A 23,287-nucleotide genomic window follows, 5' to 3' on the forward strand; every position below is an offset into this window, starting at 1 on the left:
TGTGTAGATATACCACAATTACTCTATCCATTCCTCTGTTGAAGGACATCTGGGTTCTTTCCAGCTTCTGGCTATTATAAATAGGGCTGCTATGAACATAGTGGAGCATGTGTCCTTATTACATGTTGGAGCATCTTCTGGGTATATGCCCAGGAGTCATATAGCTGGGTCCTCAGGTAGTACTATGTCCAATTTTCTGAGGAACTGCCAAACTGATTTCCAGAGTGGTTTTACCAGCTTGCAATCCCACCAGCAATGGTGGAGTGTTCCTCTTTCCCCATCTCCTCTCCAGCAATTGCTGTCCCCCGAGTTTTTGATCTTGGCCATTCTGACTGGTGTGAGGTGGAATCTCAGGGTTGCTTTGATTTGCATTTCCCTGATGATCAAGGATGTTGAACATTTCTTTAGGTATTTCTCAGCTATCCGGTATTCCTCAGTTGAGAATTCTTTGTTTAGCTCTATACCCCATTTTTAAATAGGGTTATTTGGTTCTCTGAAACCTAACTTCTTGAGTTCTTTGTATATATTGGATATTAGCCTTCTTTCGAATGTAGGATTGGTAAAGATCTTTTCCCAATCTGTAGGTTGCCGTTTTGTCCTATCGACAGTGTCCTTTGTCTAGGCATCCTTTTTAAAGTTTGTTTATTTTTATCTTATGTTTAGGATAGCCTGCATGTGTATATGTGCAGCTACATGCATGCCTGATGCCGAAGGAGAGCTAAAAAGCGTGCTCTCCTGGAACTGGTATTACACGTACTTAGGAACTGCCATATGGATGCTGGGACTCAAACCCAGGGCCTCTGGAAGATCAACAAGTGCTCCTAACTGCTGACCATCTCTGCAGCCCTATCTCCAGTCCCTTCATAGGTTACATTAATGGCTTTTGAAAAACTAGTGTGCCAAGGCAACAGAGGGCAGGAGAGCATCAGAGATTCATTATGAGGGGGCTGAGGACAGTCTCCCCCACCATCACACACACACATATACAGTGGCTGACAGGACAGGCTTTAAACAAGAAATCGTAAATTACTGAGGACAAGTCATTCCAATCCTAGGGTAAAGACCCTTTCTTCCTTCTCAGACACAATCCCTCCCCAAACCCCAGGAAGCCTCAAATGGACTTCAGAGACCTAGCTTAAGGATGACCTAAGGCTGTCCTTAGATCTGCGGTTGCCACATGACGACACAGAGCTGAGATCAGGTTGAACATGAGCAGCTGCCAGTCTACTTCACAGGGTCCGTCAACTCCTCCAGTCCCTTAGACATTCTGTGTCAGGGTCTCTTTTACGTGTCCAGTTTCCTGTTTGAACTCCTCTCAGAGGAGTTCAGGGTCCTGAGAATGTGTCTGACAGTCATGTCAACTCTGTGTGTCTCTCCCTTATTTTTTTAAAGGAATTAAAATAGCAGAATAAACTCCATTTTGTTTTCAAGACTTCATTCTACGTTAACTTGCCCTTAGAGAGGCACGGCCCCTACTCTTGAGGTCTGAGAAAAATCAGGAAATGTCCCTGGCAGTTACAAAACAGACTATAGCTGCAGTTAGCTGATAATGGAGTAGGCTAAGAAAATATAAGTCATTCCCAGGTCAAGATGTGTTGTTTTGATGTATGGACCCTCCTGTGGTTTAACTAGGTGCTATAAACTGATTAGCTTAAAGGCCAATACTCCTTAACCCTCTCACGTAAGGCCAGCTCTTGTGGATTTTTCCTTTATAACCCCTGCCAGCTTCCTCTGAACCTCGGGGCCGCTCTCTTACCCTGCTGCATTATGAAGTTTTGTGGCTCAAGCTTGAGCTTGATTATGGACTCTCATGTACTTGATCGGAGTTGTGGTTCCTGGTGGTTTTTTGGGGGCAGGGGGATTAGAGATCTGGGCACAACATCTGCAGCCCTCAGTCATCTCCAACACATTGTCTGGCACAATTGATTTCCTGAGTCAGGAAAGGCCCAGCTGCCTAGTCTTCAGGTAACTCAGAGGCAGGACCAGTCCCACCCAATTCCCCACATCACCCCCATACTATTAAAGCTTTTACTTCCTGTCCCAAGAGGCACTGCTATGTGGGCAGATCAGGACCAGAACCTAGAACCCTCATCTTTCCTGGGCGAAGCTCAGTAAATTTGTTCAGACTTCACTGGATTGGTTTGCAGATGGCTGGGGGGATGGGCTCCAAAGCTGAGTGTGTGTCTAGAGTCCAGAGCAGAGGTAGCCATGTCTAGGGAAAGGCTACATTTGCTTTCCTGCTCTTTCTCCTCCACTTCCTCCCAGACTATGGCTAATCTCAACATAGGACATTTTATAGGATGGTTTCTGTCATGTGTCACTAAATATCATACAAGTGGGAAGATGTCTGGAGGTTACTTCACCTAGGAGCCAAGTAATGAACATGGATGTGGTCTGGGGAAAGCTGGGCCAGCCTCACCCTGGAATCCTCATGTTGAGATGTCCCAGACACTCAACATTCTGTTCCAGAAGGCTGAATACCTTAGCCAGAATCCCCAATGGGGTCAATGTGACTCTTTAGACATCCAAGCCCTGCAAACCAATGGAAAAATTGACTTCACTTAGAAGCACACACAGTTCTCTCTTTTCTTGTTTGCTAGAGTTCTAGCTTAATAAGCACCCCACTCCAAAATGTTATAACCAGGGAGACACTGTAGTAAAGAGAAGAAGAAGCAAAGGGAGGGAGGCTGGGAAGGAGCAACATGGAACCTCTCAAGGATATCTCCTGGGAAACTGAGCCTTAGTCAAGCCTGACCCAGGTCTCTTCCCATCTGGCCTCTACTTTTACACATATGCAACTGTTCTGTGGGGGCTGGAAATGGCCAAAGAGGGTCCTCCAGACCATGAATAATAAGAAGGAGGCCCATCTACATTGAGCATCTTGCTACCTGAGCCTGTCCCCAGATGAACACCAGGAAGCTATCTGTGGGGAAAGCTTTGTAAATGTGTCAGTTCTGTCATTGGTTGCCTAGATAACCCTATGGAAGAGGAAGAGATTAAAGAATATGGCTATTGAAGTGCCTCATTGCCTGACATCCTTGATCCCTTTTCCAAGAGACAAAGGAATGCAAGACTGAAAACAGTGAGTGAGGTGACCCACCCAAGAGGCTAACCAGACCTGCAATTCACCATTGCTCAGCACAGAGAAGAGCAGGTTTTCCTTTGAGCCTTGACAGATCCTGCCATGTAGATCTCCTGCCTGAAGCCTTCCACCGCAGGACCCATGTCCTTATTCTGAAGAGGCTTCCAGGTATTGAGCATGGTTGAGGTCCCCACTCTCCTATAGCTTCACCCCACCACACCCCGTGCCCAGGGGTCTAAATTGCCCCATGTTTTAAAACCATCTCTCTCCTTTCTTCTGGTTTTGTGAGCCCTGAGTTGTGACAACCCACCAAGTGATTCACCATAAGCCAAAATGTTCATGGGAAGGCTGCTTGTCGCATCGTCCAGGACACATTGAAAACCTTGACTTCCAACTGTTGAAATTTTAGACTGCTTAGTAATTTGTACAATAGAGCACAGGAAGTGTTGTGTATATTATGTTCAACAGCATATATTTACATTATAAATAATTTTAGGGGATTTCTGAGAATCCCAGGAGAGAAGCCCACCTAGTGAATCCTAGAGATAGGAAGTATCCAGAACCCGCATGACACCATGAAAACTGGCCCAATATCTAGATTACAGCCCCTAGATCTGAAGTTCAGGTCATGGGCTAAGTTTGTAAGGCAAGTACCAAATGGAGGCTATGTGCCAGAGGAAAGATGTAGCATGACAAGGACCAGTTAGAGTGATGTGGATGTCAGGAAGAGGGAGGTGCAGGATAGTGAGGAGTCAGGGGACATGTGGAGTTCAGCATGGCCATGCACCATCTGCTGGACCATGGCAGGATCACTGATGACTCAGCCTGAGGAAGAAGGAGCCATGGCAGGCAATAGGATACATCTTTAAAGCTGTAGCAACTGACCTTTCAAACCTCAGCAAAAGACACAGTCATCACACTGTGGAAGTTCTTCTCCCAAACAACTTGTATAGTGCTTTTAATGAGAGGCAGACCCAGATCTATGACATTCTGGCTTTAGATGGCTTGGCCCTTCTACAGGGAAGTAAGTCTCTACTATACAGTTATCTATAGCTGTGGAGAGCCAATATTATAGCCATGCCATGCTGGCTTCCACGAGCTTGGCTCTTCTATGGGGATGTGGGTATCATCCAACTATTCAGTTTCTGCATCATTTGAGAGCCAGACTCATATCCGTGTCACGCTAGCTTTGAGTTGACCATCCTGAGAGGAATCGAAGCTTAGGAACTGGCTCTGAGCCTTCAATACTGGCTTAGCCTGTAGGGTACCAAGATTACTCAGGAAGTCTACAAGTTTGGACAATAAGCACAGCTTTTCTGTGAGCCATAGGACACCAGAACTTTCTATCATTGTTTCTAGAGCTCAGCAGATACCTGGGAGGCCTTCTGTTCCCTGAACCATAGAGGACCCCTGTAGTGGGTTGGTAGATGACTCCACACAGTCACTTGACATTGGGCAAGGACTCTACAAGCCACTTTGGAAGATATTTTCATAACTCATCAGGTAGGTATAGGGTGATTGTGAATCCTGACTTTAGACTTGATTAGATGGAGAAGAGCCTAGGACATTAGTAAAACATGACTCTGGACATGTCTTTAAGGGATCCCAAACAGGATTAACTAAGGTTAGGAGAACACCATGAGAGAAGATGCTCTATCTCTCATCCCTGGATCCCCATGGAACAGTTCTGAAAAAGGAGAAGCTAAGAATGAATCTCTCAGCATCTCTTCAAGTCCAACTAGACCATTTTGCCCCACCCTCCAACATGATGGACTGAAAACTCTGAAACTAGAAGCCATATGTACATTAACTCCCTTTAGGTTGTGTAGACCACAGGCTAGTGGAATGGCTCAGCAGGTAAAGGTCTCTGCCACTGAGGCTGGCAAGCTACGTTGGGTCACTGGAGTCCACATGGCATAAGGAGTGAACTCCTACAAGTTTTCCTCTGACCTCCACAAGTACTCCATGTCATGAATGTGTTCATCCGTATATACACAATTTATACTAAGTATTTTTTTTAAGTCATAACAGAAGAGGAATTATTGGTGTAACTACATGACAGTGTGGCTCAGAAGTTTTTGGACTTAGTTTGTAGGAGAAATATGGACAAATTTGGAGATTATGGTTAGAGAAACACTAGAATTCTATGAACAAAGCATGATTGTTCTTGTGAAAATGGTTATAGTAAGACTAACAGCAAAGACTGCACTTATGAAAATGGCAACTTTATTGGGAACTGGGTTTGAGGTACTGTATGTTACACTGTGGGAGAGAATTTGTTTGACCTTTACTCATGCCCCAGGTCTTTGGGAAAGGCTGGAGTAACTGTGAAGGACTAATTAATCTAGCAGAGAAAATTTCAAGGAAACCCAGAATTGATGCCATGGCATGGCTATTGATGGCTTCTTTGGTCAGGTTCACAGAGAGAATCATGAGAAAAAAGCAGAGTGGAAAGACTTGAAAAAAATGCAGTTTAGTCGTAGAACGTCATGGAAAGTTACGCTAATACACTCATAGTTTTTGAAGAAATCATAGCCATTGAAAAGAAGCCAAATAGTTTTAATTGAGAGCATGGGAAACATGCCTTGGCATTGCAAGAACCAGTGAGACCCCCATTTACTTTAGGGTCAAGGGCACAAAAGAGTGAATTCATTTGAAAGAATTCCCTTCACTTGATAGACCTGCCTCTGAAGTTTGTTTTCCCAGATCCATTTCCCTCAGTTACTCAAAGGCCTATCTGCTGTCTTTGTTGGAAGGACCAGTAACTGCCATGCAATGAGGATTTTGCAGGCATGTATAATCCCAGTGAAATGGAGGCTTGTACCCAGTTTTCCAAGGAAGTCTGGGAAGACAGAAAAGAACAGTAGGCTCAGGATTCCTTCAAGCATCCCCAAAAAGCATATCTATGAGTATAGTGCTGATGAAGAATTGCTTACCCTGGGGATTTGTAGATATAGGGAACAAAAAATGTTGATAAAAGCCCAGGAGAAGTATGCCCAAGCTAGGGTAGATCTGCCAACATCTTAGTGGTCCATTTGTCTAAGCTTATCTGAGCTCCCATGACCATCCTGTGTGACCCAAGAGCTGGACATAGATATAGGATTTAATGATTTTCCATCTGGGTTTCAGTCTTGCTTTGATTCCCATGTGTCTTAGTCAGGGTTTCTATTCTTGCACAAACATCACAACCAAAAAGCAAGTTGGGGAGGAAAGGGTTTATTCATCTTACTTCCACACAGCAGTTCATCACCAAAGGAAGTCAGGACTGGAACTCAAGCAGGTCAGGAAGCAGGAGCTGATGCAGAGGCCATGGAGGGATGTTTCTTACTGGCTTGCTTCCCCTGGCTTACTCAGCCTGCTCTCTTATAGAACCCAAGAATACCAGCCCAGGGATGGTACCACCCACAAGGGGCTCTTCCCCCTTGATCACTAATTGAGAAAACGCCCCACAGATGGATCTCATGGAAGCACTTCCCCAACTGAAGCTCCTTTCTCTGTGATAACTCCAGCCTGCGTCAAGTTGACACACAAAACCAGCCAGCACACTATGCTACCTTTTTATGACCCTTTGGGAATGGGGATGTCTCTAAAATATCTATATTATTATATCTTAACAGTATGCCATTTTCTGTTTTGCTTTTAAAAAAAGATTTATTTATTTATTATATGTAAGTACACTGTAGTTATTTCAGAAGAGGGCATCAGATCTCATTACAGATGGTGGTGAGGCACCATGTGGTTGCTGGGAATTGAACTCAGAGCCTCTGGAAGAGCAGTCAGTGCTTTTAACTGCTGAGCCAACTCTATGGCCTGTTTTACTTTTATAGTAAAGCTATAGGCTACTCCTTGAGTTTGCCAATGAATTTGGCAATACTTATTTTGAAGAATGCTCCAACAATTATAAATATCAAGAATCCTGAATACATTTTTATTATGAGATACTCATGGATCTTTGGGGTTCAGAGATTTGAATATGAAGTATATTCTACAGGTTCATGTGGTATATTCTTGGTCCCCTGGTGCTGACACTATCTGAAGTTATGGAAGCCTTAGGAGATGGGGCCCAAGTAAAAGAAGTAGACTATCAGAAAGTGTCCTTGAGGATGAGATCTAATTCTTTCTCAGTTCTCTGATTCTTGTTCTCAGGAGATAGAAAGCCTCTTCTACCACAAGCTCCCACTGCCATGATGCTTAGCCTAAACTCACAGGACCAAACACCACTGAGTGACTGTCAGAAACCAGGAGATAAAAATCGGCCTGGTTTCATTTCTGTTGCTGTGATAAAATATCCTGATAAAACTCAACTTCAGATAGGAAAATTTCATTGTAGATAATGTTGAGAAAAACAAAACAAAAGAAAAGAACAAAAATAAAGAAAAAAAAAGAGGGCTCGAGGGGTTATTTGGCTTACAATCCTAGATCACAGTCTATTAGTGAGGGGAGTCAAGGCAGTCCAGTGAAATTACATCCACAGTCAAGAGCAAAGAGAAATGAATGCACCTGTGTTGCCTCTTGCTTAGCCCTCAGTGAGATTTCTTCACCAATACTTCAGGGTTCAGACTATGGAAAAATGCTGCCCACAGTGGTCTGACAAAATAACAATTGAAACAATCCACAGATAAGGCCACAAGTCAACTGGATCTAGGTAATTACCAAAGTGAGACTTCCCAGGTTATTCTGGGTTGTTGTATAATTTATAGATAACTAGTAAGTCAAACACAAGTTGCTTGTGTCTGGTATTTTGTTTAGGAGAGGGTCATATTGTCTGCTTACTTTTCCTTTCCCTATCAACTTGTCTTCTTTCTATCAGGAAAGTTTCTGCCTCTGCCTTCAGACTCAGTGCCAGTATTCTGGTCAGCTGTGAAGCACTTGAATTTTAAAATAAGGAAAAATTGAAAAACAAAATAAAATGAATAGCAACAAGGACAATCCATCCTAGGAAGGGATTTATCCTGAATTCCTGAACCAAGGCTGAGCATAAAAGCACAGAAGTGAACTAGAGATGTTTTACATCAACCAAAGGGTCAAAACCAGAGCAAACATGCCAAAACACATCTAGCCAGACTATGACAGAGATATGGAGGATGGTAGAGATACGGATAGTAAATTATAAACTGTGATAAATTAGAGTCCTATAAAAGTATTTCTCAGACTCCTTCCTATATCAAGCAGAGAGCACACATCACTCCAGAAGAAACAGACCCCTGAACTTCTGGCTTCAGAGACAAAAATCTGTGTGCCTTGGACCCACTGTCAGCCTGTGTGAGTTGCTGTGGGGGCCAGAAAAGAGCATCAGTTCCCATGAACCTGGAGATACACGTGGTTCTGAGCTACAATATGGGTGCTATGAACTGAACCTAGGTGATCTGCAAGAGCAGCAAGGTCCCTTAACTGCTGAGCCATCTCTCCAGGCCAGACTTCTGCCTCTGCCCCATTGCAGATTGTGTGTACACGAGAGCCTGTGTGCACATGTGCTCACACAGCCCTTCTTGCTTGCTTTCTATGTCTGACCCATCCTCACTCTCCATATGGGCAGGTGCTAGTGAACATCTTGCTGAGGAAGGGGACACAGTTTCAGCACACATTTTGGCAGCCACACAGAGGGCTCCCATATACAGAGACTCCTCTTTTTCCAAGATGAATGGCCAGGTTCAGTGACGTGCACTGGGACTGAGGAAGGTCCCCGAGAATGGAGCACAAGACTCTCTGGCTCCAGTGTCCTCCTCTGTGTCACGGAGCATGCCTGCCAGCTGGATGACCACACAGTGTGGACAGGAGAAGCTCACGTCTGCGGTACTCACCCTCAGGGGCTCCTGACATGGGTGGCTGCACCTTTAACTCACCTTCCTGCCAGGGGAAATCTGCAAGCCAGATCCTGGGGGCAGTAACCCTGACCCATCATCTTCTGGGCTAAGGGTGTTCTCTAACAGCTTCCAACAATGATGACATTTATCTGCTCCACTGCAGAACGGGCCAGCATGAATGACCAGGAAGGGACTGGTGAGCACACCTTGCCAAATTCCCTGGGGACCCCGAGCTGAGCTGAGCAGTATAAAGGGCATCTGAGCCAGGCCCCAGAAGAGCATCTTCAGTCTGCCAAGTGACCCACTGCACACCCGTGAGCACAGACTCTGGAGATGAAGGCCCTGCTCCTGACCTTCGGCCTCAGCCTCTTGGCTGCCCTGCAGGGCCAGGCCTTCCCCACCGTGGATGAGACCCAGAATGTGAGGCTGAGATGGGCAGGGGCTTCAGGTGGCTCTATGGCAGATAGGGGGCTGAGGTTCCTGGTTGAAGGCCCCATTCCTTCTCCATCTAAAGAGACGTTGTTTTAGAGTCAGGCTTGAACAACGACTCTGAAGAAATGTCAGACACAGCACAAGGAGTCTGCTTAGCTGGTTCTGGGAGCACAGAGCTGGAGGGGATAGGACTTCTGTATTCTTCACTGTTCTCTGGGAGTGCAGGGGTCTGTGATAGTGTCTTGCCTGCAAAGGTTGGAGAGCACACAGATGTGGCCCTGGTACTGCTGGCTTACTCAGTGGGTTGGTAGAATGATTGCTTTGGAAACACTTCACATGTTCAGAGCATGGGGTACAAGGTGGAGGTGGGGGTGTGGACTAGAGGCATTCCCTCATGTGTACCGTAGTCCTGATAGCCAGCTACCTTCTCCAGGTGTCAGGAACATGGTATTTGAAAGCTACAGCATGGGACAAGGAGATTCCTGACAAGAGGCTTGGGTCTGTGCCTGTGACTCCCATGAACATCAAGACCCTGGAAGGGGGCAACCTGGAAGTGAAGTTCACTGTCCTGTGAGTGTGTGCCAGCTTCCTGGCATTTGCTTTCCCCACACAGGAGCTATGAGGACTGAGCTGAGGCCCTAGTGAGCTCCCAGAACACCCGGTGCCTGATGCTTTGTGTGCAGCAGTACCACTTGGTGCCTCAGCTTACAGGGGCCATGGGATGGTTGTGAGTCCAAAGAAAATGTCTCAGTTGCAAGAGGCCACCAACTTTCTACTCTGATCCTTTCTCAGAAACTCAGGTTTGGGGAACGGTTTCACTCTTAGACCCAAAGTGAGCACACAGTCTGCCCTTGTTCTTCCTGCAATGTAAATTTCTGTTGGGTCAGAGGCAGAGACCAAGTTTCAGAGTGACCAAGAATGTGCTTAGGACCCAGGGAGAAAGGTTATCAGGCTCTGCATAGACAGTTTTGAAATCCCAGACTATTCCCACCAGTGTGCTCTATCAACCATGTGACCTCATATTTGTGTGCTCTGTCACCTCTGTGACCACTCCCTTCTGTGACCTATCACCTGTGTAGACTCTCACCTGTGTGGTCTCACACCTGTGTGACTCCTTATCCCTGTGGCTTCTATCTTTGTTCCTTATCTCACCACGTGGGGCCTGTCACCTCAGCGGTTCCTGAACAGCATTAGATCTCTGCCCAGTCTCTGTGGGATCTGGCCTTGGGCAGTTCCTGACGTGGTAGTTATCTTGGAGTTTGTCCTTTGTTCTTTTCCCCAATCCTAGCCACTGAAGCCACTTCTTTTATTCAGGTGATGGTGATTGTGGGGCTGGTCTCCATATAGCTCCAGAGACAGATGGAAGCCACAAGAGCCACATAGCATGGAGGTTAGGAAGGGAGGGCTTTGCTTGAGATGATATTTACAGATCAAGTAGGCCAGGCCTCTGAGGGAGTGGACAAGAGGCTGTCAGAGTGGTGGCCTAACCCAGAATTGGGGCCGCTGTGAGAGTCAGGACATGTGACTCAGGCGGCCTGCTGGTAACATATAGGACTGTGTGAAGCCTGTACTCCCTTGGCCACCTTGGAAAGAGGAAAGTGCAGACCTTGGTTTGGGTGCTGTCAGCAGGGGAGGTATATGGCAGGGCAGTGTGTCTCACAGACCTTCTGTCTTTCAGGATTGCAGGACGGTGCCAGGAGATAACCACTCTCCTAGAGAAGACAGATGAACCTGGCAAATACACAGCCCGTGAGTCTTTGACCTGTGATGACTGCACCCAACCTCTCATGTCTCCTTTGAGGCCAGTGTGGCCATCCCAGGCTGCCCCATGGCCTAAGAAACATCCCCTCCTTCAATTAACCATGATCAATACCTATGATCACCTCTGGGAGGCAGTTTTCCTTACAGATGGGAAGACCTGACATTGAACTCTGCAGTGGATGTGTCAGATTTGTCCCTAGAGAACTGACTCTCTTGTCTTAGGGAGGGTTACTGTTGCTCCCGTGCAACTCCATGAGAAAAAGCAAGTTGAGGAGAGGGTCTCTTTTGTTAACATTTCCTAATCGCTGTTCCTGATGAAAGGAAGTCAGGGCAGGAACTCAAAGAATCCTGGGAGATGGGAGCTGATGCAGAGGCCATGAGGAGTGCTGATTGCTGGCTTGCTCTTCAAGGCTTGCCTAACCTACTTTCTTACAGAGGTGGCCCGCTCACAGGCATCTGGGCCCTCCCCCATTAATCACTAATTAAGAAAATTCTCTACAAGCTTGCTCTTGGATGACTCCATCTTGTGTGAAGCTAACATAAATATATCCAATACAGTACAGAGATGACCCATTGTCAATGGCTGAGGTCATGGAGGGGGTGAGAAATGGGCTACATTTGGCTCTAGAGGCAGACCCTTCTCTATGACACATGTGGGGGACATGGCCATCTGTCAAGTGTGTGCTTTCTATGGAAATGAAGGATCCTTGCACCCGAGGCTTTGGGGGTTATGAGGAACCCTGAGCAACTGAGAGAGATTCAGCTCCTGTCTGCCCTTGGATCCTTGTTGAGGGTTCAGGGACTTGTTCAGAATGTGCATCCCTGTTCCTCTGCAGATGTGGGCATGCGTGTCCTCCTCTTCATCATCCCATCTGCAGTGGAGGACCACTACATCTTCTACTATGAGGGCAAAGTGTTCAAACATCGTATCCGAGTGGCAAAACTCCTGGGTGAGTCACATTGTTGTGAAATGGGACAGGGCTCGCGGGGTAGGGGGACCTTGCTGCTGTTGTCTTCCAGCTATAAGAAGGATGGGTATAGAAACAAGAGGCAGCATATGATGTGCAACCTCCTTCACAGCTGTGGCCAGTGTGCGTTTTCCTGGAGATGAAGGCCTTAGAGCCTCCTAAGCTCTCCCTTGGCTGAATACTTGTCCAGAATGAGCAGGGAGACAGCCTGGGTCCCTCAGCCAATGGCGACTTATCCCCAGACTGAAACTGGTCACACTGCTCTCACCTGTCCTAGGATGAACTCAGGAACAGTGCCTCTGTGTCTCCTAGGTCAGATCTTATATAAGGATGCACACGGTTTGCTGGTCTTCCTTTCCCACCTGGGCTCTTCTCTCACATGCACACCTCTGGGTCAAGTCTTCACAGGGCAGCCATGTCTCCTTCTTCACCCCAATGTTGCTAAATCTCTTGTGTTGGGAAATAAACTCTATCAGCTCCCTCACCTGTGTCCATAATTCCACTTCCTTCACCTATAGGCAGAGACCCTGAAATCAACCAGGAGGCCCTGGAAGATTTTCAGAATGCAGTAAGAGCTGGAGGCCTCAACCCTGATAACATCTTCATCCCCAAGCAGAGCGGTAGGAATCAACTTGCCATGTTCTCCGGGCCCCATGCATGGAAGGCAGCCAGTCGCCTAGGACAACGGCCTGCCTCTCATCCCGCTCTGTCCTGTAGGGGTGGGGGAGATCCTGGCTGATGGAGGGGCTTTGGGTTTCTACCTGAATTCCCTGGGTGTCTGAATCACTATTTTCCTTTCATTTTTTCTTTTTGTTGGACAGAAACCTGCCCTCTGGGAAGCGACTAGGGTAAGTGACCAGTTTGTGGGCACCCTTGAGGAAATTCTGGTCCTGGAGACAACAGGGTTTCTAGACACCCTGTGTTCTAACCCTGGGGATAGAGCCCCTTACTACCTGTGCAGACAGGTATGGCCTCTGGTACTGGAACATATTCTATCTCTGTATATTTTGTTCATGTGTCCTTCCTTGGTATGGTTTCCTGAACGTCACAGTTTGGCCCTTGTTGATACTCTGCAGTTGGCCTGCACCTGGGAGAATGCCCCTCTTCATGAATTCCCTGCTCAACTCTGCAGAAGGGAATTTCCTCTTCTGCCTGTCCCTCCCCTCAGTCACCACATTGGCTCCATGATGACATGGATTGACTTAAAGCAGGTGGTAGTCATGCCTGGGGTGCAGCAGCCTTTCTTACTTCCTTTGTCTGTGATGCTTGAGAGATGTTTACAGATTTGCCCACGTCAAAATCTGAGACCAACAGCATCCTTGTCTTCCTTTTGCCATGCTGTTGCTCTGAAGTCTCCTGTCCCCTCTTCACACATGGGCATGGAGAATTGTGGGTGGGAACTCAGCTCAGGAGTGGGGTAGGGGAGAATGACCTGTGTCCTCTGTTTAGATCTGGTGAATGGAGCCCTTCTCATCCTAACATTTTCCTCTCATGATTTTTTTTTTAATTCTCTGACTCTCTTCCTTTCCACAGCAAGGATTGCCTTGTTCCAGGCCTGCCCGAAAGCATTGCTCCACTCTGCCCAGACCCACTGCAGAGCACAGGACACAGAAGGAGCTCCTTCACTGTCCCTTCTGGCTTTGCCCATCATTTCCCTCTGTCTCCCTTTACCAGCTTCTCCATAAAGACCTTTATCATCCCTTGTGTCTCTGTATGTTTGTTTGTATGTGGTGGGTTGAGGGTACTTGTCTGGATCCTCTCCCCGAGGAGTTGGTTTGGCCTTATATCCTGACTTTTTTCTGGGCTTGGTTCTGTAGAGGAGTTGACTGGACGCAAGACCAACCTCGAAGTTGGCAATATGCAAGAGATAAGAGATTCTTAATGAACTCTGCCAAACAGAGCCTTCTACATGTAAGACTTCCATAACAGAAGACCAATGAGGGTCCCATCATGCCATAGATTCCTCTAAGATAAGCAGGTTGCAAAGTGGTTTTGTGAAGTGCCGATACATGCCACATGCATGTTCCAAACCTTTACAGGTCTCATTATACACCTCCCACCTCCTGAAGACCCTCAGAAGATCACCATTCAGTTGGTGATCAGTGGTGTTCAGAGCACAGACCTTTCTTCAAATGCACCTGGTTGACTTGTGTAACCCAGCTATTTCAACCCATCCACTTTCTACTCTGGAGTCTTCTTGTCCTGAGACCCTGAATCTGTCTTTCCTATTCAGCCTGTAGACTAGTGGGGTCAGTCCTGCCTCATCTATGCCCTCATTCAACCCATGTATTTAGAAAGGGGCATGGAACGTTGTCAGCACTCAACACTGGGATCCATCTCACAGGTTACGAATGACCAGAACTGAGGCAGACTCATGGAGAATCATCAGCTTCTTCCCAATATTTCTTCCGGGATCAGCTGTGATGGTTCCTGTTCATAGTGAGGATAATGTTCATTTCAACCAAAGAAGAACATTGACCAAGACATCTTCAGGACTCTTTGTCTTACCTCCGCTTTACTTTCTGAGAAACCAAACTCACCTCATGTGGACCCCTCCATTCTTCTCCCTCTCTGCATCCCAGCTCTTCCCTCCCTTCTGGTCACAATAGCAAGAACTTCATTTCTTTTTATGGCTGAACATTATTCTATTGAATGGATAAGTTACAGTTTGTATAGTGGGTGACACTGGGACTGTTTCTGAATAGAGGAAACCCTCAACATACCCCACAGTTTTACTTTTATTCTTTCAATTTTAAACATCACTCATTTTGGAGGTAATGCAGCCAAGAAATACATCAATCGTCTCCAGGCAGCTCTGCTGTGTACAGGATATGTACAGCGATACTTGGTGCTAGGGTCTGTTAGAACAGTAACTGAAGCTAAGCAAGGAATCACAAGGAAGATAGGCAAGCCTCCTTTATTGGCAGTTCAGTGTAAACTGACTAGCTTCAGCCTGAGCTGAATGTATAACCCTGTGTTGGGAGGGATCTGGGTGCTGGTTGCTTAGGTTCTGGGTTTGAGGCTAGGTAGTTCCTCTTCTGAAAGCATTCTCCCTAGGGACAAAACTTCCTCACATTCAAATGACAGTCAGGATGGATAATTATCCAAGCATAGTCCATTCAACTTCACGTAAAGAAAATGATGCAGATCAACCCGCAGTATCCCTGTGGTGGGGTTCTTTGTGCAGTGAGAGTAGGCAGGTCATGCCTCCTGCGTTACTCAACAGGATAAAACAGAGGCATGGAAACTAGGAGCACAGAACATATATGGAGACCATGCAGTTGTTCCCCCTGATCAAAGGACCAAGAAAGCAACACAATGGCCTCTGATAACTCCTGCCAGTTTTGAGGAGATGACAGCCCTCATCTGTCACAGCTGAATGTCAGTGAGCTGCCTTGCCTTGCCTTCTTGCTGATGTCTGCATTGAAGGACAGGACACCAAGCAGCCCACAAGGGGGCAGCACAGTGTCTGCCTTCCCTTTGGAGAGCATACAGAGGTTGAGGAATGGCTTTGGGAGGCCCACTCTGACAGTGCAGGCTGCAGTCCCTGTTTTTTTTTTTTGTTTTTTTTTTTTTTGTTTTTGTTATTTTGTTTTTTTTTTCTCCTCAGCTTTTGTCTTTATTCAAAAGTGTTGTTTAGAACTTTCACTTTGCAAGGCAAGGCACATGCAAGATGAACTCCAGAAACACATGAACTGTTCAAAGAAATTCTCATTTTACACATTGTTGACCTTTCTTGGAACAAAACTAAGGTCCAGGCTGCATGCCAAGTATATGCAGGGTAGTGAGACCCAGAAGGCATGCTTTAGGATGGCTTCTGATCTGGGAACTCTTCTCTCTGACCATATCATATATCCTAGGCTTTCATAGGACCAGCTGTGTCTGTTTGGTAAAAATCCTCACATTAACCCAGAGAATGTATTAGTCATAGCTATGAACCAATCTTTATCTTCTACTCTCCAGTAGACATGGAATACACAGGGAGGGGGCAAAGTTTCATTAACATAATTTATCCTGTGGCTGTAGAGCTGTTTATACATTAGGTAATAGGGTCAGGTTCACCGTCTGTCAGGCCCTGTGTATGGGACCAGGGAACGAGGGGACAGGTATCTAGGAGACACTCACACTCTTGTCCTGTGTTATAGGAATTCTTATATTTTATCATTTTATTTATTTTTTATTTATTTCTTTTTTTATTCGATATATTTTTATTTACATTTCAAGTGATTTCCCCTTTTCTGGCCCCCCACTCCCTGAAAGTCCCATAAGCCCTCTTCCCTCCCCCTGTTCTCCCATCCACCCCTGTGTTATAGGAATTCTACTAGATATGTTGAGTTCAAGTTACCCAGCCAATTCAGTCAGCAAAACAGGGTATCAAGGGAGGGAGTGAGGATTGAAAAGAAAAAAAAAACACTAGACAACATTACAGCACGACTCCAGCCAGCGCTAAGGCAGAAGTGGGTTTATTCTTCACCTGTCTGCTATTATATCATTCTAGGTACTTACAAAGATCAGTCCTAAGGCATAAACAAAGTAGTTAAGGAACAAAGAAAGAATAAACAAAGGTCTCAAGATTACTGCATTCAGTGTCTTACAGAAGACTTGTAGCCCATCAAGATACAAAGAACACATTCCACAAGTTGTATTCATCCTGAGCCTACTTCCATGTTCTAGTTCAATGTCAAACTCATGCCAAATTCCTAGAAGGCAGGCTCCAAAGCTCTCTCTATTCAAGCTGTTCCTGGATGAATTCAAAGAACATCTGGGTGTCCTTTATGCTTGTAAGCACTCAGGTAAAGGGTCTTCCTTTTAACTAGCCTTCACAGAGACAGCAGACACGATAGAGCTCAGTTTCTGTCATTGTCCATAGGGCTGAAATGCTTCATCATCATCAGGTTCCTGCTGTGGGAGGAGGTCTCTGTTGACCACTCCATGATCAGGACAGACAGTACCACCTTTGGGTCTTCTGTTGCCCATAGTTTTGTTTTGCTCTGCCTGAGTTTGAGAGGTAGGCATGAGGCAATGGGGAAGTGAGTATAGAATGACTCACTATTTCCTGTTCTTCTTGTACTAGTTCCCACCTGGGAGCCAGGCCTGAGATCTCTGGGCTTCTTGGGAGAGAGATTTGTAAGCTCTCTGGTGTTAGTATTTTGTCTAAGCTCTTCCCCACAGTTACCTGGAAACAGCTAGGTGTGTCTAAGCTCTGCCCTACAGTTATCTGTCAACAGCCTGGTATGCCGACTCAATATAAAAGGGGCTGCTTGTGAGGTTCAGTTTCTATCTGTGCATCGGAGCTGACCTAGTGCCACAGCTCTCCACATCCAAATCCCTTTGGGAGAGAGCAGGTCTTCCAGGAGTGCTGACACACTTGAGAGAACAAATGAGACCACCACTTCTGCTCATATACCTGGCCAAAGAGAGTCCAGCCCAGAACCCTCAGGACACAGGAACCGAGAAGCAGCCTGGGACAGATTCCTTCTGGTTTTCATCTGTGCCCCTGAGTTGACTCTATGCCAAGCTCTACATACCCAAATACTGACAGTAGAGAGCTGGTCTTTCAGGAGTGCTGACACACAGGCTTACAGGAGGGGCAAGCCACAATCAGCGATATCACGACCAGCTAACACCACAGATAACAAGTATGCGAGAAGCAAGTACAAGATCATAAGTGACAGAAACAGGCTATTTGGCATTATCAGAACCCAGTTCTCCCACCACAGCAAGCCCTGGATACCCCAACACACCAGAAAAGCAAGACTCTGATTTAAAAATCACATCTCAAGATGATGATAGAGGATTTTAATGAAATACAGGAGAACATAGGTAAACAGGAAGCCCTTAAAGCAGGCAAAAATCCCTTAGAGAATTATGGGAAAACACAACCAAACAGGTGAAGGAATTGAACATAACCATGCAGGATCTAAAAACGGAAATAGAAACAATAAAGAAATCACAAAGGGACAGAAACTTAGGAAGACATAGAAAACCTAGGAAAGAGATCAGGAGTCACAGATGCAAGCATCACCAACAGAATACAAGAGATAGAAGAGAGAATCTCAGGCACAGGAAGTACCATGAAAAACACTGACACAACAGTCAAAGAAAATGCAAAATGCAAAAAGCTTCTAACTCAAAACATCCAGGAAATCCAGGACACAATGAGAAGACCAAACCTAAGGATTATAGGTATAGAAGAGAGTGAAGATTTACAACTTAAAGGGCCAGTAAATATCTTCAACAAAATTGTAGAAGAAAATTTCCCTAACCTAAAGAGAGAGAATCCCATGAACATACAAGAAGCCTACAGCACTCCAAATAGACTGGACCAGAAAAGAAATTCCTCCCATCACATAATAATCAAAACACCAAATGCACAAAACAAAGAAAGAATATTAAAAGCAGTACAGGAAAAAGGTCAAGTAACATATAAGCGCAGACCTATCAGAATTACACCAGACTTCTCACCAGAGACTAAAAAGGCCAGAAGATCCTGGGCAGATGTCATATAGACAATCCCTAAGAGAACACAAATGCCAGCCCAGGCTACTATACCCAGTAAAATTATCAGTTACCACAGATAGAGAAACTAAGATATTCCATGACAAAATCAAATTTATACAATATCTTTCCACAAATCCAGCCCTACAAAGGACAATAGATGGAAAACTCCAACACATGGAGGGAAACTACACCCTAGAAAAGGCAAGAAAATAATCTTTTTTTTTTTTTAACAAACCCAAAAGAAAATAATTTCACCTCTAACTATAAAAATAACAGGAAGTAGCAATTACTATTCCTTAATATATATTAACATTAATGGACTCAATTCCCCAATGAAAAACATAGACTAACAGACTGGATACATAAACAGGACCCAGTATTTTGTTGCATACAGGAAATACACCTCAGTTACAAACAAAGATACTACCTCAGAGAAAAGATGGAAAACATTTTTTTTCAAGTAAATGGTCCAAGGAAACAAGCTGGAGTAGCTATTCTAATATCACATAAAATCTACTTTCAACCAAAAGATATCAAAAATATAAGGAAGGACACTTCATACTCATCAAAGGAAAAACCCACCGAGATGAACTCTCAATTCTGAACATCTATGCTTCAAACGCAAGGGTACCCACATTCCTAAAATAAACTTTACCAAAGCTCATAGCACATATTGCATCTCACACAATGTTAGTGGGAGACTTCTACATTCTACTTTCATCAATGGACAGATCATGGAAACAGAAACGAAACAGGGACTCAGTGAAGCTAACAGAAGTTATGGACCAAATGGGTTTAAAAGATATTTATACAACATTTCATCCTAAAAGAAAAGAATATATCTCCTTCTCAGCACCTGAGGTACTTTCTCCAAAACTGACCATATAATTGACCACAAAACAGGCCTCAACAGAAACAAGAAGATTGAAGTAAGCCCGTGCATCTTAACAGATCACCACGGACTAAGGCTGGTCTTCAATAACAACAAAAACAATAGAAAGCCTACATGCCCATGAAACTGAAAAACACTCTATTCGATAACGAGGTCAAGGACAAAATAAAGAAAGAAATTAAAGACTTTTTAGAATTTAATGAGAATGAAGGTGCACCATACCAAAACTTATTGGATACAATGAAAGCAGTGGTAAGAGGAAAACTCATAGTTCTAAGTGCTTCCACAAAGAAATTGGAGAAAGCATACACTAGCAGCTTGACAGCACATCTCAAAGCTCTAAAACAAAAAGAAGCAAATATACCCTAGAATTGTAGATGCAGGAAATAACCAAACTCAAGGCTGAAATTAACCAAGTAAAAATAAAAAGAGCCATACAAAGAATCAACAAAACCAGGAGCTGATTCTTTGAGAAAATCAATAAGATAAACAAACCCTTAGTCAGACTAACTGGAGGGCACAGAGACAGTATCCAAATTTTATAAAATCAGAAATGTAAAGGGAGACATAACAGAAACAGAGGAAATTCAAAAATCATCAGATCCTACTTTAAAATCCTCAACAAAACTGAGAAATCTGGATGAAATGGACAATTTTTGAGACAGATACCAGGTGCCAAAGTTAAATCAGGATCAGAATAACCATGTAAATAGTCCCATAACCCCAAACGAAATAGAAGCAGTCATTAAAAGTCTCCTAACCAAAAATGCTCAGAACCAGATGGGTTTGGTGCAGAATTCCATCAGACCTTCAGTGAAGACCCAATACCAATACTCTTCAAACTATTCCACAAAGGAACACTACCCAGTCCATTCTATGAAGCTACAATTATGCTTATAACCTAAATCACACAAAGACCCAACAAGGAAAGGGAACTTCAGACCAATTTCCCTTATGAACATTGATGCAAAAATAGTCAACAAAATTCTTGCAAATCCAATACAAGAACACGTCAAAACAATCAGTCACCATGATCAAGTAGGTTTCATCCCAGGGATGCAGGGATGGTTCAATAAATTGAAATCCATCAATATAATCCACTACATAAAGAAACTCAAAGAAAAAAAAAAACACATGATCATATCATAAGATGCTGAAAAGGCATTTGACAAAATTCAACACCCCTTCATGTTAAAAGTCTTGGAAAGACCAGGCATTCAAGGCCCATACCTCAACATGGTAAGAGCAATATACAGCAAACCAGTAGCCAACATCAAACTAAATGGAGAGAAACTTGAAGCAATCCCACTAAAATTAGGGACTAGACAAGGCTGCCCTCTCTCTCTATATCTATTCAATATTGTATTTGAAGTTCTAGCTAGAGCAATTAGACAACATAAGGAGGTCAAAGGGATACAAAATGGAAAGGAAGAAATCAAAATATCACTATTTACAGATGATAAGATAGTATAGTTAACTGACCCCAAAAACTCCACCAGAGAACTTCTAAACCAAATAAACAACTTCAGCAAAGTGGCTGGATATAAAATTAACTCAAACAAATCTACTTCCCCTACTCAAGGGATAAACACGATGAGAAAGAAATTAGGGAAAATACACCATTTCACAATAGCCACAAACTTTATAAAATATCTTTGTGTGACTCTAACCAAACAAATGAAAGGTCTATATGACAAGAATTTCAAGTCTCTGAAGAAAGAAATCAAAGATCTCAGAAGACTGAAGGTCTTCTATGCTTATGGATTGGCAGGATTAATATAGTAAAAATGGCCATCTTGTGGAAAGCAATCTACAGATTCAATGCAGTTCCCACCAAAATTCCAACTCAATTCTTCACAGTTACAAACAGCAATTTTCAAAGTCATGTTGAATAACAAAAACCCAGAGTAGTGAAATCTATTCTCAAAAATAAAAGAACTTCTGGGAGAATCACCATTCCTTGATATCAATCTGTGTTACACAGCAACAGTGATAAAAAAAAAAAAACTGCATGGTATTGGTACAAAGAGAGTCAGGAAGATCAATGGAATAGAATTGAAGACCCAAAAATGAACCCACACCCTTATGGTCACTTGATCTTTGACAAAGGAGCTAAAATCATCCATCGGAAAAAAGAGCATTTTCTTTTCTCTTTTTTTCTTTTCTTTTCTTTTTTCTTTTTTTCTTTTTTTCTTTTTTCTTTTTTTCTTTCTTTTCTTTTCTTTTCTTTTCTTTTCTTTTCTTTTCTTTTCTTTATTCCTGCTCCGGGTGGGTGGGATGGGGTCCTGTGGCTGGTGATGGCCATCTCAGGCTGGTAGCTCTCACCTCTGGCTAGCTGGCCACCAGCACATCAGCCGTAAATGGGGACGTATTCTAGCAGCCCAGGTTCCGGGTAGAGACCTGTTGGTTCTTTAGTTCCAAAGTGCACAGCGCAGCGGGGAAGAGGTTTTCCTGAAAGAGAGTCAGCGTGTGGTTATCCAGGACCATTTTGGGTGGAGGAATGAATAGGTAAAAGGAGAGCTCAGGATTCTCCAGGTGGCTCCTAACAAAGTCTCAAATATCTGCATTTCCCTAATGACTAATGATTAATGATATTGAACATTTCTTAAGGTGCTTCTCAGCCATCCGAAGTTCTTCATATGAAAATTCTTTGTTAGCTTCGTACTCCACTTTTTAATAGGGTCATTTGGTTCTCTGGGGTCTACCTTCTTGAGTTCTTTGTATATATTAGATATTAGCCCTCTGTCAGATTTAGAGTTGGTGAAGATCCTTTCCCAATCTGTTGGTTGCCATTTTGTCCTTTTGACAGTGTCCTTTGCCTTACAGAAACTTTGTCATTTTATGAGCTCCCATTTGTCAATTCTTGATCCTAGAGCATAAGCTATTGGTGTTCTGTTCAGGAACTTTTCCCCTGTGCCCATGTCCTCAAGGCTCTTCCCTAGTTTCTTTTCTATTAGTTTCAGTGTGTCAGGTTTTATGTGGAGGTCCTTGATCCACTTGGAGTTGAGCTTAGTACAAGGAGATAAGAATGGATCAATTCACATTCTTCTGCATGCTGACCTCCAATTGAACCAACACCATTTGTTGAAAAGACTATCTTTTTTCCACTGTATGTTTTCAGGTCCTTTGTCAAAGATCAAGTGACCATAGTGTGTGGGTTCATTTCTGGGTCTTCAGTCCTATTCCATTGATCCACTTGCCTGACATTGTACCAATACCATGCAGTTTTTAACACTATTGCTCTGTAGTATTGCTTGAGGTCTGGGATACTGATTCCCCCAGAAGTTCTTTTACTGTTGAGAATAGTTTTAGTTATCCTGGGTTTTTTGTTATTCCAGATGAATTTGAGAATTGCTTTTTCTAACTTTATGAAGAACTTAGTTGGGATTTTGATGGGGATTGAGTTGAATTTGTATATTGCTTTTGGCAAGATGGCCATTTTAACTATGTTAATCCTACCAATCCACGAGCATGGAAGATTTTTCCATTTTCTGAGGTCTTCTTTGATTTCCTTCTTCAGAGACCTGAAGTTCTTGTCATATAGATCTTTCTTTGTTTGGTTAGAGTCACAATAGTTTGTGGCTATTGTGAAGGGTGTCATTTCCCTAATTTCTTTCTCAGCCTGCTTATCCTTTGAGTATAGGAAGACGACTGATTTGCTTGAGTTGATTTTATGACCAGCCACTTTGCTGAAGTTGTTTATCAGCTGTAGGAGTTCTCTGGGTCACTTAAGTATACTATCATATCATCTGCAAATAGTGATACTTTGACTTCTTCCTTTCCAATTTGTATCCCTTTGACCTCCTTATGTTGTCTAATTGCTCTAGCTAGGACTTCAAGTACTATA

At 44.0% G+C, this 23,287-nt stretch overlaps 1 protein-coding gene across 1 annotated transcript; it reads left to right on the forward strand.

Annotated features, from left to right (window-relative positions):
- Window positions 1–9,219: 9,219 nt before the first annotated feature.
- LOC127684101 (von Ebner gland protein 1-like) lies at window positions 9,220–12,894 on the forward strand. Its single transcript, XM_052181073.1, has 6 exons — window positions 9,220–9,306; window positions 9,752–9,888; window positions 10,997–11,067; window positions 11,916–12,029; window positions 12,566–12,667; window positions 12,869–12,894. The coding sequence occupies exons 1-6, from the start codon at window positions 9,220–9,222 to the stop codon at window positions 12,892–12,894; spliced, it is 537 nt and encodes a 178-aa protein (XP_052037033.1).
- The last annotated feature ends 10,393 nt before the right edge of the window (window positions 12,895–23,287 follow it).

This window comes from Apodemus sylvaticus, chromosome 5 (assembly GCF_947179515.1).
Source record: "Apodemus sylvaticus chromosome 5, mApoSyl1.1, whole genome shotgun sequence".
In the NCBI taxonomy this organism is placed as follows: domain Eukaryota; kingdom Metazoa; phylum Chordata; class Mammalia; order Rodentia; family Muridae; genus Apodemus; species Apodemus sylvaticus.